Below are 13,011 nucleotides of genomic sequence, written 5' to 3' on the forward strand. Positions count from 1 at the left end.
TGAAATCACGAAAACATGAGTTTCGGAATCAGTTTAGAGAAAATATAGGCCTTAATGTGATAGACCCAAAGCAGAAGGCAGTGGAACAAGCAAGGATGGGAACACTGCTAGAAGATGTTTTGCGGACTCACACCGATCTTCGCAAATAATGAGGATTTCTAAACAACTGATTACACGTTTTTCGGTGGTACTATCTGTAATTAATTCTGGATTTGATATTGATCCCAACGCCTTTGACAGTTATGCACTGGAGACAAACTCGTTGTTCATCTTTACAGTTGGTTCTATGTGTCTGCTAGTGTCCATAAAATTCTTGTTCATGGATCGGCTACAGAATGCCATTTTACCAATAGGTCAGTTTTCTGAAGAGGCACAATAGGGACGGAATAAAGACTTACGAACATTTCGGAAAGGTCACTCACGCAAATTCTCTCGCACTATTACGAATCAGGATATGCTGTATATGCTCCTTATTACTTCTGATCCCTTTCTTTCGCGTATTAGGCACATGGCTACTGGGAAGAAAAGACGTTGCTTGTCACCTAAAGGATGACTGCTGTTAAAGACGTCGGAGCGTGGAGCAGAAGGGGCCAACGCGGCATCCAGCAACCAAAAGAATGAAGGTATTCCATTTTCATTCAGCGATACTGACAGTGATGATTGACATACAAATGTGGTTGACAAAATCAATTCTCGTTTTTCATTTATGTGTGTGAGTGTAATAAAGACTTGTATGTGTGAGTGTAGTGCAGATTTTTATGTGTGAATGTACTGACGTAATGCATACCAAAACGCAGTACTTTATCAGTATTTACAAAAATTTCCTACTAACTCTCTCCTCCAGATAAGGCTAGTGCAACCGAACGATGAACGTGTTCGTTAATTCTTAGTACTATAAATATACAATTTTCACATATTTGAGGCATTAGAAGCATTTTGTACATTGTTATAAACGGTTATAGGTTTTGGCCAGGTTTTTGATCGTTCTGAACCACTGTGCAGTGGTACAATCTACCTTCAATATTCTTCGCGCGTTTAGCAATTTTTATTTACATGGCTGTATTTGTCAAAATTACGTTCGTCAGTTTAATCTGATGAAAAGCTGATTTTTCTCCTTGTGTCGTGTGTAATTGTCAGGACCAGATTTACACTTGTCTAAAACCTGGACCAAAGCACAATTCTGTGCCCCTAGCCTCTGAAAAAGATTATAATTCTTGTTAACTTATCTAATGTGTTGTTGGAGAAAAGGTCAGTCATCTTCCCTGTGTTTGTAAATGTAGAAACACTCAAAGCCATCCCGATCCTTTTTTTTTTATTATTATTATTATTATTAATGTTCCGGAGAGTATCTGAGTTTCCATCAAGTGCAATGGAAAAAGTAGCATTGCAAATTTCGCTCGCTATCAAGTCGAACAGGGTGGTGTAATAACATCCTCGAAACTGTTACATGCAACAGCGTACTTACTGTTCATTCACTAATTAGAGGATTCCCAGCCAATGTCAGAATTTTTTGTTTTTCACTTTTCGAATCAGCTGATATTGATAGCAGAAATGGAACGGAGTTAAAATACGGGACATTTCCCTGTCCCGACTAAATTTACGGGGTCGCGGGACACTCGGGCCCCAAAAACGGGACTGTCCCGCTTTTTACGAGACGTATGGCAGACGTAAGCGTAAAATAAATGGTTTTATTGTTAAAATATTAATTTCCGATCCTTCTGCGTTTAATTCGGGAATTCCCCGAGCATTTCTTTCACGGCGTGTACGTCAAAACTTCCGCTAGTACGGAAATTTGAACTCAGCACTTGAATAGTAAGCGTTACATAGTCTTCGGAACCCCGAGCATTAAGCTTCTTAAATTTGACAAAATTTTTTACGCTATTGCTGGTGTTGATTCTACAGAATGCTTATTTGAAGAGTAGCAACAAACAACTGAACTAAACTGTTATTGCTGGAAAATCAAATTTTAGTTGAAGAAACTTGTGTTTTACATTACAGGTAAGAAATAATAATAATAGTTTTACTAATGTATTTACATATGTACTATTAGTACCGTCACTTATGACCTTAAACCCGTCAAACGTATGAGTGATAATGTGTCGGTGTCGCCAAGTCGACGAGCACACTATTCACGGAAAATATTTTCTAAAGTACAAAATTGCTTATTTTACTTCAAATAGGCTATAAGCATAATCCATACATTAATTTGTTCTATAGATATCTCAAACTAAGGTTTTTTTTTTTTTTTTTTTTTTTTTTTTTTTTTTTTTTTAATTCATTTAGTGCATTCAGAACTTTATAAAGGTCTTATGTTGAATGTTGTTGTATACCTTAACGTGAAAGCCTCTAATTCGCCCAAGGAAAGTCTAAAATCTAATAAAAATCACTTTCAATGTGATCGCCTTAGTTGTACCAATAATATACTAACAAATAGCTCAAAAACCCAGGTGGGTTTTAAAGTGGGTTTTTTAGGTGGGTCCAACCCGAAAAAACCCACCGGGTTTTTTCGGGCTGGGCCCACTTGGGCAAACCCTGCTTCGAATACGCTATAAGCATAATCCATACATTAATTTGTTCTATAACTATCTAAGGCTGTTTTTTTCTTCTTTTCTTTCTTTTAATTCATTCAGTGCATTCAGAACTTTATAAAGGTTGCTGTATACCTTAACGTGAAAGCACCTGATTCTCCCAAGGAAAGTCTAAAATCTGATAAAAAACACTTTCAATGTGATCACCTTAGTTGTACCAATAATACACTTTTTTTTTTTTTAAATAGGTGGGTTTACTTGAGCAAACCCTACCTTCCAACATCCCTTTGCGATTTGTGTCTCCTTCAGGTCCCCTTTTTCAAGAGCCTTCCGAAATCTGTGGCTTCACCAATCAGAGAATTTGCAGATTCTTTGGTCTCACTATACTTTCTCTTCCATTCACTAAGCTGGCTTTTAATTTCTTCTATGTTGTTCTTAGCACTTCTTGCATTTTCCAGTTTCTATTCTGCTTTTTTCAATCCAGTTTTTGTTCTGTTTTTTTCAACTTCTCTGAATGTGGCACTTCTTTCCTGGGCTAGTCGCTGTTCCTCCAGAAACTGTTGGTAATGCTTATGAGCATTTTGACCCAAGGTAATCATCTTTTTAGAAACTGGAACGAGATGAGGCTTGTCATAAAATTTTAAGGTATCTTTCACAATCAAAATACTGTTTAAGGTTCTACAAGACATCTGAGTTTTTTCCTCTGTCATAGCATTTTTTTTATACTGAAAATCTCCTTTCAATATCTGCAGTACCATGGGACGGGCAGAGTGCAGATTTTATTACTTTACTTACTAGAGGAAATTTTGGTGAACTATCCGCCTTCTTAAGTCCCATAAAAAGAGAGAGTGCTCTTGCTACAGTTCTGATATATCTGCAGCTACTGTGATTTTCTAGCCTCAGGATTGAGAAATGTCCTCCAACTTCCCACACAAACACACACATACACACACACACTGACTATATTTATTACCTTGTATTTATGTGATTTTCTATTCATCATCATTATTTTCTTTTATTTAATTACTGACATTTTCTAGTACACTGGCTACAATCCAAACAATATGACTAAGTAAGGATTAAAAAAAAAAAAAAAGACTCAATAGACTGTATCAGACTTTGGCAAAAAAAAATATTATATATATATATATATATATATATATATATATATATATATATATATATATATATATATATATATATATATATATATATATATATATATATATATATATATATATATATATACACTTTTAGATGAAAAAGAGACTCGCTCCGATGCCTGTAAATATGAGTTTCCATTTTGACTAAGTTCCCTTTTTGTATAAGATTTTAAATCCTGAGTTTTTTTTTTTTCTTTCTTTCCTTCATCACGTTATTTAAAATTATAACTCACCTGTGGGCAATACCATGTGCATTCATATGAGCAATTCCTTCAAGTAGTTGTGTAAGTAATAAGATTGAAACACGTACAGGGAGCTGATTATCTTCCAGAAACTGCTTGAGAGATTTGTCATATCTACAAAAATTAAAAAATGAAAAATCAGTTGGAGCTTATTTTAAAAAAAAAAAAAAAAAAAATACACATTTTACGAGACAATGTTGCCAAATCGGTATGGTAGCGCAGAATATCTTCCCGCAACAAATAGATTTCAAACTAGTATAAAATTTAAAACTACGCGATTCAAGTAAGTAACTACATCAGTAATTCCTACAAACTGGAGCTTTCTCACTAAATACTTGACTCTTATAAGATTAACTGTAATAGAAAAATATATTTAATAGTTAAAAAGCAGGTCATTACTCTGAATATAACTGCTACCAGGAATGATAAAAACCAAACCATTTTTGAAGATAAAATATCTACGATTTCTATTTGGCTTCCGACTTCCATAAGATGGAGCAATATTTATAAACGTAAGACCGTCTGAAAAATGCTCGTAAGGTAAAACCTCAAGTTGGAATTGCAGATTTTCGTTTACATAACTTTTAGGCGATTTTACAAACACACAGAATGAGGGTACAAACAAAAATTTTTTCATAAATTCTCGTAATTTACCAGAGGGAGGGATCGATTCGTTTGTGAGCTCATGCCACAAGTCGCACATTATCATACCTAGAAGAAATGTTTCCAAGAATAAAGGAACTTACCAGAGACATTAAACACGCTGAATCTTCAACTTCAGGCTTCTCTAAACATTTGAGCCAAATATAACGTATGACTGAAAATTCTGAGATATATAAGTAACTTGTTTTATTGAAAATAAAGTTTTCGAACTTTTCTTCATTAAAATTAGGAAAACAAAACTAAATTCTAAGACAAGCGGATTAGACAGAAGACGTCCCCGTCGTAACTAAGAAAACGAGATAAGATTAGGTCTTTCAGTAATATAACATATCCACACAGACGAAGATACTGGGAGATTTTAAATTGTGTTTACAGTTGAGTTCAAGCAACTGTAGTTTTTTACGAGGACTATGCTAAGGATAGCAACTGAAACTAATCTGCTGAAACATATCACAGTAGTATAAATAAAAGATACTTTTGGGTAAGAAAGAAAGAAGAAAAAAATACGTTTATAAGTATCACAACAATATCTACACCTCTGTATTCAATCTTCCTGTATCTTGTATTTATCTTTTTGTCATCGACAATGCTCGACGTTTCCCAGCGAAAATTTGGAAACTATATATTGTTTCGTCTTGTAAAAGTCAAAGAGAAACCAGATAAGCGCTTCTAGCTTTTAGCATTAACGATAATTTTACAATTATTTCTGTCATTGGTATACCATTCACTGTCTTTCTTTTTACTACGTTTCATTAACTACAATAAATTTAGTAAGCACTAAAACGTTTTGATCATTGTACTCTATCAATTTCCTAGGTGTTCCTTGTACTGTACATAAATCATGCATCAGTTCCCTCGCCTTACATTAAACTCTGAGAAAATAATACCTAATTGAAAAAATGTTAAACTCATCATTCTGACGTGCAAGTTGCAGCTTCGCGACATTCAGAGCTAATTGGGCTCTACCGCCAAGTGAAGGGATTAAAAGGAAGACTAAATCGAATAGTAAAAGCATAGAATGCAGATAATTTTAAAATAGTCTATTTACAAAACTATGTTGGAATTCACATTACATTCTTCGCGCATTTTTCTTCTCTATAGTTCAGAAACGTAGTGAAATTGTAACTTGCATATCTAAATGTCGAGGGACATTTCTCCAAATATCTAGTGAAGAGCCACTCTAAGGTTAACTCCACTTCTGAAAAAAAGGATTTTAAGAAGGCTGCAGTAGTATCGCTGTGGGCTGTACGTCGGATATAAAATTGAACACGTCCATAACGGCACTTCCAACAATTTTCTGGTACATGTGACGGAAAGAAAGAAAGAAGAAAAAGAGAGAGAGAGAGGGAGAGAGAGAGTTCATTTTGAGTTTAACGTCCCGTTCAGCAACGAGGCTATATGAGACGTGGACCTACTGATTAACGTGGAATCCGAACCACATGAGCTCCCGCCGGGAATCGAACTGAGAGAGAGAGAGAGAGAGAGAGAGAGAGAGAGAGAGAGAGAGAGAGAAAGCGAATGAAGTCTTTTCATTCTGAGGCGAAACAATTACAGTCATTCATCTTGTAACAGAAATCAATATATAGCTAACTGAACACATAAACACATTTCAAAATCTTGACACAATACTGATTTATAATATGAATAGCCATCTTCACAGTTTAGTTTATTGAACATCCTGACTAGGGTATTAGTTAAGGCATTCGAATAACATGTCAGAAATATAAATGGGAAGTTAAAAATTGTTGATCTACAGGAACACACAAAAGTCAGTGTTGTGTCAAAGGTCAAAACTATTTTAACCATTCGTCCCGTATAGGTAATTCACATGTAATTTCCCTGCTTGCATTAAACAGTACTATTCAAATGTAGATACATTCTTAAAAATACTTACCTTTTCATTACCAGGAAAAGACTCATGTTTCTTCCAGAACCATCGGGATTAATTCGAGCGGGGAGTGCGTCGGGGTATAACGAGAAGGATTCTGGGAGAGCAGGTACCCGGTCAGCAAAAGCACAATACATTTCGACAATGTTCGAGTGTGGCGGGAGTCGTTTCTTTCTGTCCTGCATACTGAGAAAAGATCAAAATATGTATCTATAAAGTACAGCTATAAATCATTTAACACACTTACAGAAAACAAAAAGTTAGAGGTGAGAGTTGGCTAATAGATGATCGCCACTTACTTAGAATTCTGATTCTTAGAAATTCCTTGCATTTCCAAGCTTTCGGTCTGGAGCCTTGTTCACCGTGGACAAAAATAGGAGTTGAAATAATAATAATAATAATGTTATCAATCATGCTTACTGCAACTCAGTAATTCTGATGTCATTGAAATTGAAAAGAATTCGATAATTGTAAATTACAGTAAGAAACCTTAAAGACAACAGTTGTTCCCCGGACATAAATACCTTCACTTTCTGTTCATTGCAACTACTTTATTTCTTCACTTATTACATCACATGAATTCAGTTTTTTCTGCATCATTTTCTGCATCAGTTTTTTCTGCATGATTTAATTTTGTGCTCTCCAACAGTTTGTTCTTTGCTTGTGTGTTTAACAAGTCATGCAATGTCAAAGTTTAGGGGGATATTTTCACTGCTTTTCCCCGACGAGTCCATCCCTTTGTATTTTACATTCTGTGAACAAAGATCGAGGGAAGAGTCGAAACCTTGGAAGTGTAAGGAATTTAAGAATCAGAATTTCAACTGATATATATATATATATATATATATATATATATATATATATATATATATATATATATATATATATATATATATATACAGAAAGAAAGAAAAAAACTTGTAACTATGGATGTTAAAGATAGTAAACATTAAGTTAAAGTTACACTTAGGCACTAGTCAATAATTAGTGTCACACCCATCTCTAATATAATTAAGGATGTCTAGTATTCTGAATTTACATACAATTTAAAGAAGAACACTAATATATAATTGTTCACCACGTACAGAACGTTATAAAAACTATAAAAATAGTCAATTTTGAACCACTTGTCTGGCTAGTAAATCCTCTTTTTCCACACCGATTATGTTCGATGTGACGGCTTCAGCCCCGAACAATCGCCCAGTAGCGTCGTTTCCACTACTGCAAACTTCCGCGTAGAATGAGAAAGGAAATGTCTCGCCATACCACTTTGGCAACTTTCCGAAGACCCTGCAAGGCACAAGGACGGCGTGGAGAGTCCAAACCCAGTAATTCACCGATGAGGCGTTCGGGGATTTCACAGGGATGGATGAAAATAAGATCACTAGAATTTCGTTTCTTCTGCCTTATGTAGAACAACTGGGATAACAAGCGGTATATCTGAACAGGGCTCATAGTGGTCTGGTCTCTTGTAAATAGTTAAAAAGTGACCAAAAGCACACGAAAAAGTTACCAAAATCTCATCATGCCCCTTTTTTCCTTTGTCAATTTCTCCATCACCCTTCTGTTTGTTGTTTTGTTTCATCTTTTCTTCTTTAATTCTTGTTTTTGAGCTTCCTCCTTTCTTAGGTTTTCTAAGTATGCTTTGTAGTTACGGTAAGGAGACTTAGCAGATGTAAAAAGCTTCTGAGTAAGTGGAACCAGTTCTGGCCTATTTCCGAATTTCTTCATCTCAGACATTATATTTAACTTAGCTGAGAATTCTCAAAGCCATGAAATATTCAAATTCATCACCTACTCTTAAGAACTTACAAGAAGCATAACACAAGACGAACATGATGAACCACACACACACACACACACACACACACAACGTTGATCGGAGCGTTAACTATTACGAGAGAAAACTAAAAGACTATTATGATAGAAGAAAGAAGACACATAAGGGTTCTCAACCCCACCTTGAGAGCTTAAGCATCCCACCTACCATCCACTGTGCTTTAGAAAGAATAAAACCTGAAGTGAGAATAAAGCCGACTGTTTCACATGTGCCAGCAAGTACTGAAGCTTTCAGAAGAGTAATGAGTAACAAGTTTCTGTCTTTTACCATTTATTTTTATATTTTTCTTAGAAAACTGCCAATGCAGAACACAAATCACACGAAAATGTCACTTTACCTCCCAAAAAGTAACTTTTAGTGACAAATTTGAAAAAAAACAAAAGTAACTTTTAGTGACCAACTTGAAAAAAGTAAATTTTAGTTTAAAAAAAAAATGACTCGCTATGAGCCCTGTCTGAATATGGATTCATATATTCGATGTCTCATTACCGTACAATTAGGGGAGTAAGTGTCCATGACATTCTCCTGGGAATAAGCTGCCTTGACTTTGGTGCTGGAAGGAACTTCCACAAAAGGCAGCGTTTCTCGACTGCAATATTCCATCATCACCACACATCCCTTGGAAAATATTTTCTTGTACTGTAGCATGAAGTCAGAGCGGCTCTTGTAGTCTGTTTGACGATACTAAATGAATCGAACTAGCACGAGAAACTTCTCATCCAGTGTACACACCTAGTTCATTTGTTTCTGAGGCATGTTTCGTATAATTTTCTAGCTTTGTGAATCTTTCCTGGACGTGGCGCTCTGTGAGGCGATGTCCGCGCGCTTCCATGTGTAAGATTCTTCCGAGTGATATTAGAAACTGTGCCTTTTGAGATATCGTGTCGTACGGCCAAACTTATCTGCAATGAATCTTTTCTAATGACGTGCACTGTACTGGAGGTTAAAGCAGGCTGAGGTCGTGTGGCCTCACTATTTTCGACCGACCACATATCACAAGAACTTGTTGGGCACATCGACAGATGAGACGCCACACCAGCTTTGCTGACGATTAAATCATCTTTGCACAGTTTCAGAATCGCTGAGTGGTTATAATGAGCGGTGGAGAGTTATAAGTAAACCTCTCCCAGAAAATTATCCTTTTTACTTTTATCGTTCCACGGATCGACTAAGTCTAAGTCTAATGTACCCAGCAATGTATCAGAATACAACAGAGCGGTTAAATGTCATTTGGCAGGAGAGTAAAGCATCTTATTTTCATCGTGGGCAACCTTCTATAAGTATACAGATACATAGTATTCCTTCATGGCCGACTGTTTTGCAAGATATCAGTCAATGCAAAAATTCGGTCTTGATAACTTTCTCAATACACTGCCGAGTTACGGTATTATATTATGCACGTAAAATAAATTGCGCTAAATACTTATTACGATTTTCAAATTCTGCTAGCATAACAGATTTTAGGTATAACATAATCCCTTCACAGTTATATTTTGCGTAAGGCTTAGTATGTAACGCTTTTGGCAATGACGACCTTTGGTAAGCATAACTACAGAGGAAGTTAATGTACGAAGGAAATGCGTAAGTACAGATAACCCCTTGATATGCCAGCTAAAATAAATACAAATTTATAATTAAAATATTTTAGGCATTACAAAATTAATGGTAGTAAAGGGACACTGTGGCAGTTTTATATTTGTGAAATATATACAAAACATACAAATGTTAAAACTACTAAGAATCAATAACGTTTACTGACTAATGCAACATAGTATTAAGCAGAATTGCAGAAACAGCGCAGAGAACAATATTTGAGATGACATGAAATGAAATCTTTCAGTTTAACGTCCCACGACTATGACTTTTAGGCTAAGGGGGACGGACGATTAAGCCAAGTGAATGATGGAAGAATTAAAGAAATTAAATTGTGGGAAGAAACAGGAGTATCCAACGAAAACCCACGGACCCGATGTTGTCCACCATAAACTTATTTGGCCGGGGATCAAACCAGGGGCCCCATGCACCACAGGTAAGCGCTCTACCACTAAGCCACCGTGGCCCCAACAAATATTTATACTTCTCCAATCGGCATTTACTCCACTGTAACTACAAGCAAGAATTTTAAATGGAAATACTTGTAAACTTGATAAAAAGGTCATGCTACTGTATAGCATAAGCACTACGGGCTGTACTAGCTGAAATTACATAGTACTCTACCATTACTTTGCACTGAAACAGATGGTCTATAAATGCTATTTACAATTTTCCCTCCTAGCAACCTTGTTGCAGTGCATTGAATGTATATGGTTCCGCTTATTTTTGTTACTCATAGGAGAGTGATCTAATTTACTTACATTCAGATTACATTACTAACTTAAACCCTACTATAAAATAGTATTACCTTCTTTCCCATGAACTGATCTCCGCATTAGTAATATGACACTGTGCAGGAACAGTTTCTCGATACATTGCCCTCAAAATGGACATCGCATTTGACTCTGCATCGTAATTAAACATCATTTTGACAGCTAAGGGAAATGACTGGATGTCGTTATCTGGTGTAACTGCTTCATCAGAGCTACCTGGAAGGGGGAAAAAAAGTTACCATAAAATGCCAGCGTTAATACTGTTATGTCAACTGCGTAATTAGCATGTTAATTACGATTAATCAAGATAATTAATCTTCCAGTGCTCATGTGTTTATCCCAGCGGAATCATTTCAACAGCCGCTGCTACTCTCTTTCTCCATCGCTCCAAGTACATAAAAGACGAATTCACTGAACTCACATTTACTTGTCCATGACAAACATTAAATACAACATAAATTATTTGTTGGTTTAACTATCTATTCTACCACTCAACCGCACCGAAAAATTATCACAAAAAATACCTAACCGAAACACAAAACTTTCAGTCTATACATTGTCAAATCATAGCTTGGACTAGTAAATGTGTGTGTGTGCATCGATTTTCGTATTTAAAGCGACTGAGGATAAAGGCGGGAGCAGCGGTTTGCGAAATTATTTCACTGGGACAAACCTACTGGCACTGTAACGTTAGTCGTATCATTTATTTAAGGAAAATATACCAGAATTTCTATCATCCATATTAAGCAAAATACTTATTAGTACTGTAATATAAAAGATTATCAAAATAACAGAAATGCCTAGAACTGGAAACAACAACAATATCTGGGTTCGCAACGATCAGGCGGTGACCGCAGCGCCGGGCTGTTGGTAATGGTGAGTTAGGGCAAACTCCGTGCTACATGAGGAGCTGTAGAACTGTAGTGTGCAGTGAACTGAGCAGGCTGTGATAGGTGGGCCACCTCTCGGATTTCCTATGACGACAAACAGTTGGCACTCGGGTACAAAGTGCGAGCGTGATAAAAGTGGCAGGTATGATAACCGTGTTAAGAAAGACAGCGTCATGAGTGATGACGTACCACAAAACTCGTGGGAAACTTACATCGGCGAAGAGGAACAGTGGTCGGACGAAAATCCTTTGTGATAGATCCCGTCGCACATTAAAGCAGATTTTCACTCAGAACCGTCGTACGATTGCACAATAAGTGACGGAGAAACTTAAGCAGCACCTCTTCCTCACTACGTCGGGAATCACAGGCAGCCGCAATTTACAATACCTAATATACGTGGTCGGTTGCACGGATGAAACCGCTAATAAAGGTCCATCACGCTTTAGTACAACAGCAATTGTGCAGCGAAATATAACATGGACCAATGATGACTAGAATCGTGTGATATGGTCGCATGAGTCATCGTTTACCTTATTTCAAACCATGAGTAGTGTGTGTGGCGGACGCCTAAAAAAGCGTGTAATCCTCAATGTCTCCGCCCAAACGTAAAGCATGGTGGCAGCTTTGTTATGTGAGCCGCAACATCCTTGTTTTCAATGGATTTTAAGCTAACATTTATTGGACGCGTCACTGCTCGTAATTATGTCGACATTTTATGGGACCATGTGGATTCTATGATCCAAATGTTTCTGGGCAATGACGGCATATTTCTGGATGATGATGAGCCAATTCATTCACAAAGGGAGTTGTTGCAGGGTAGTTGGAGGAACACTTACTTCCCTGACCCAATTCAATCCCCGGACAACATAACTGAGCATCTATTTTCAAGACACGAATCCAAGTCCATAATACACTTCTTACAAAAACTGACCACAGTTCTCTTTTAAAACTTTCAAAACTAACAATTACTAATATATAAATTCGGAACTTAAAAAATACTAAAGCATAATAAAAATACAAGATGTATTCTGATTGGTAATGATCTCATTTATACAATAAGAGAAAAAAATATATAAAATTCAAAACGCACTGACACTATGGCAGGAGATAATCCCCAATATTTGGAACCGTGATCTGAAACCGGGTATCCATCTTGTGGCTTCCAGTGCCCAAGCGTCAACCACTACGCTATAGATTCTTCTACACTTGATATCAATGGTAAGCCACTCAGACTTAATCAGACTACATGAACTTGTGCTTGGACGATCCACACATCACATTACAGCACACCTTCCGATGAGTTAATTTATACATGGTACGCGACAAAACATAACCAATTTTTTCCTCGAAGGTCAAAATCTAAGGGTTTACTTGTTCCTACCATAAATTAGCAGCCGTCAAGCCACGACTTAAAAGTGGATGACGGAGGCT

The 13,011-nt window shown here is 36.5% G+C and overlaps 1 protein-coding gene across 1 annotated transcript in view; it reads right to left on the reverse strand.

Annotated features, from left to right (window-relative positions):
- The window catches only part of Pink1 (PTEN-induced putative kinase 1), a 47,361-nt gene that overhangs the window by 19,130 nt on the left and 15,220 nt on the right, over positions 1–13,011 (reverse strand). Inside the window, exons 3-5 of the mRNA XM_081736957.1 lie at positions 10,726–10,906; positions 6,491–6,670; positions 3,925–4,047 (exon numbers count right to left, since the gene is read on the reverse strand). Coding sequence (XP_081593083.1) covers positions 3,925–4,047; positions 6,491–6,670; positions 10,726–10,906 — 484 coding nt within the window. The remainder of the gene's footprint in view (positions 1–3,924; positions 4,048–6,490; positions 6,671–10,725; positions 10,907–13,011) is intronic.

The sequence above is a fragment of the Thermobia domestica genome, chromosome 13, assembly GCF_964235325.1.
Source record: "Thermobia domestica chromosome 13, izTheDome1.hap1.1, whole genome shotgun sequence".
NCBI classification, from domain to species: domain Eukaryota; kingdom Metazoa; phylum Arthropoda; class Insecta; order Zygentoma; family Lepismatidae; genus Thermobia; species Thermobia domestica.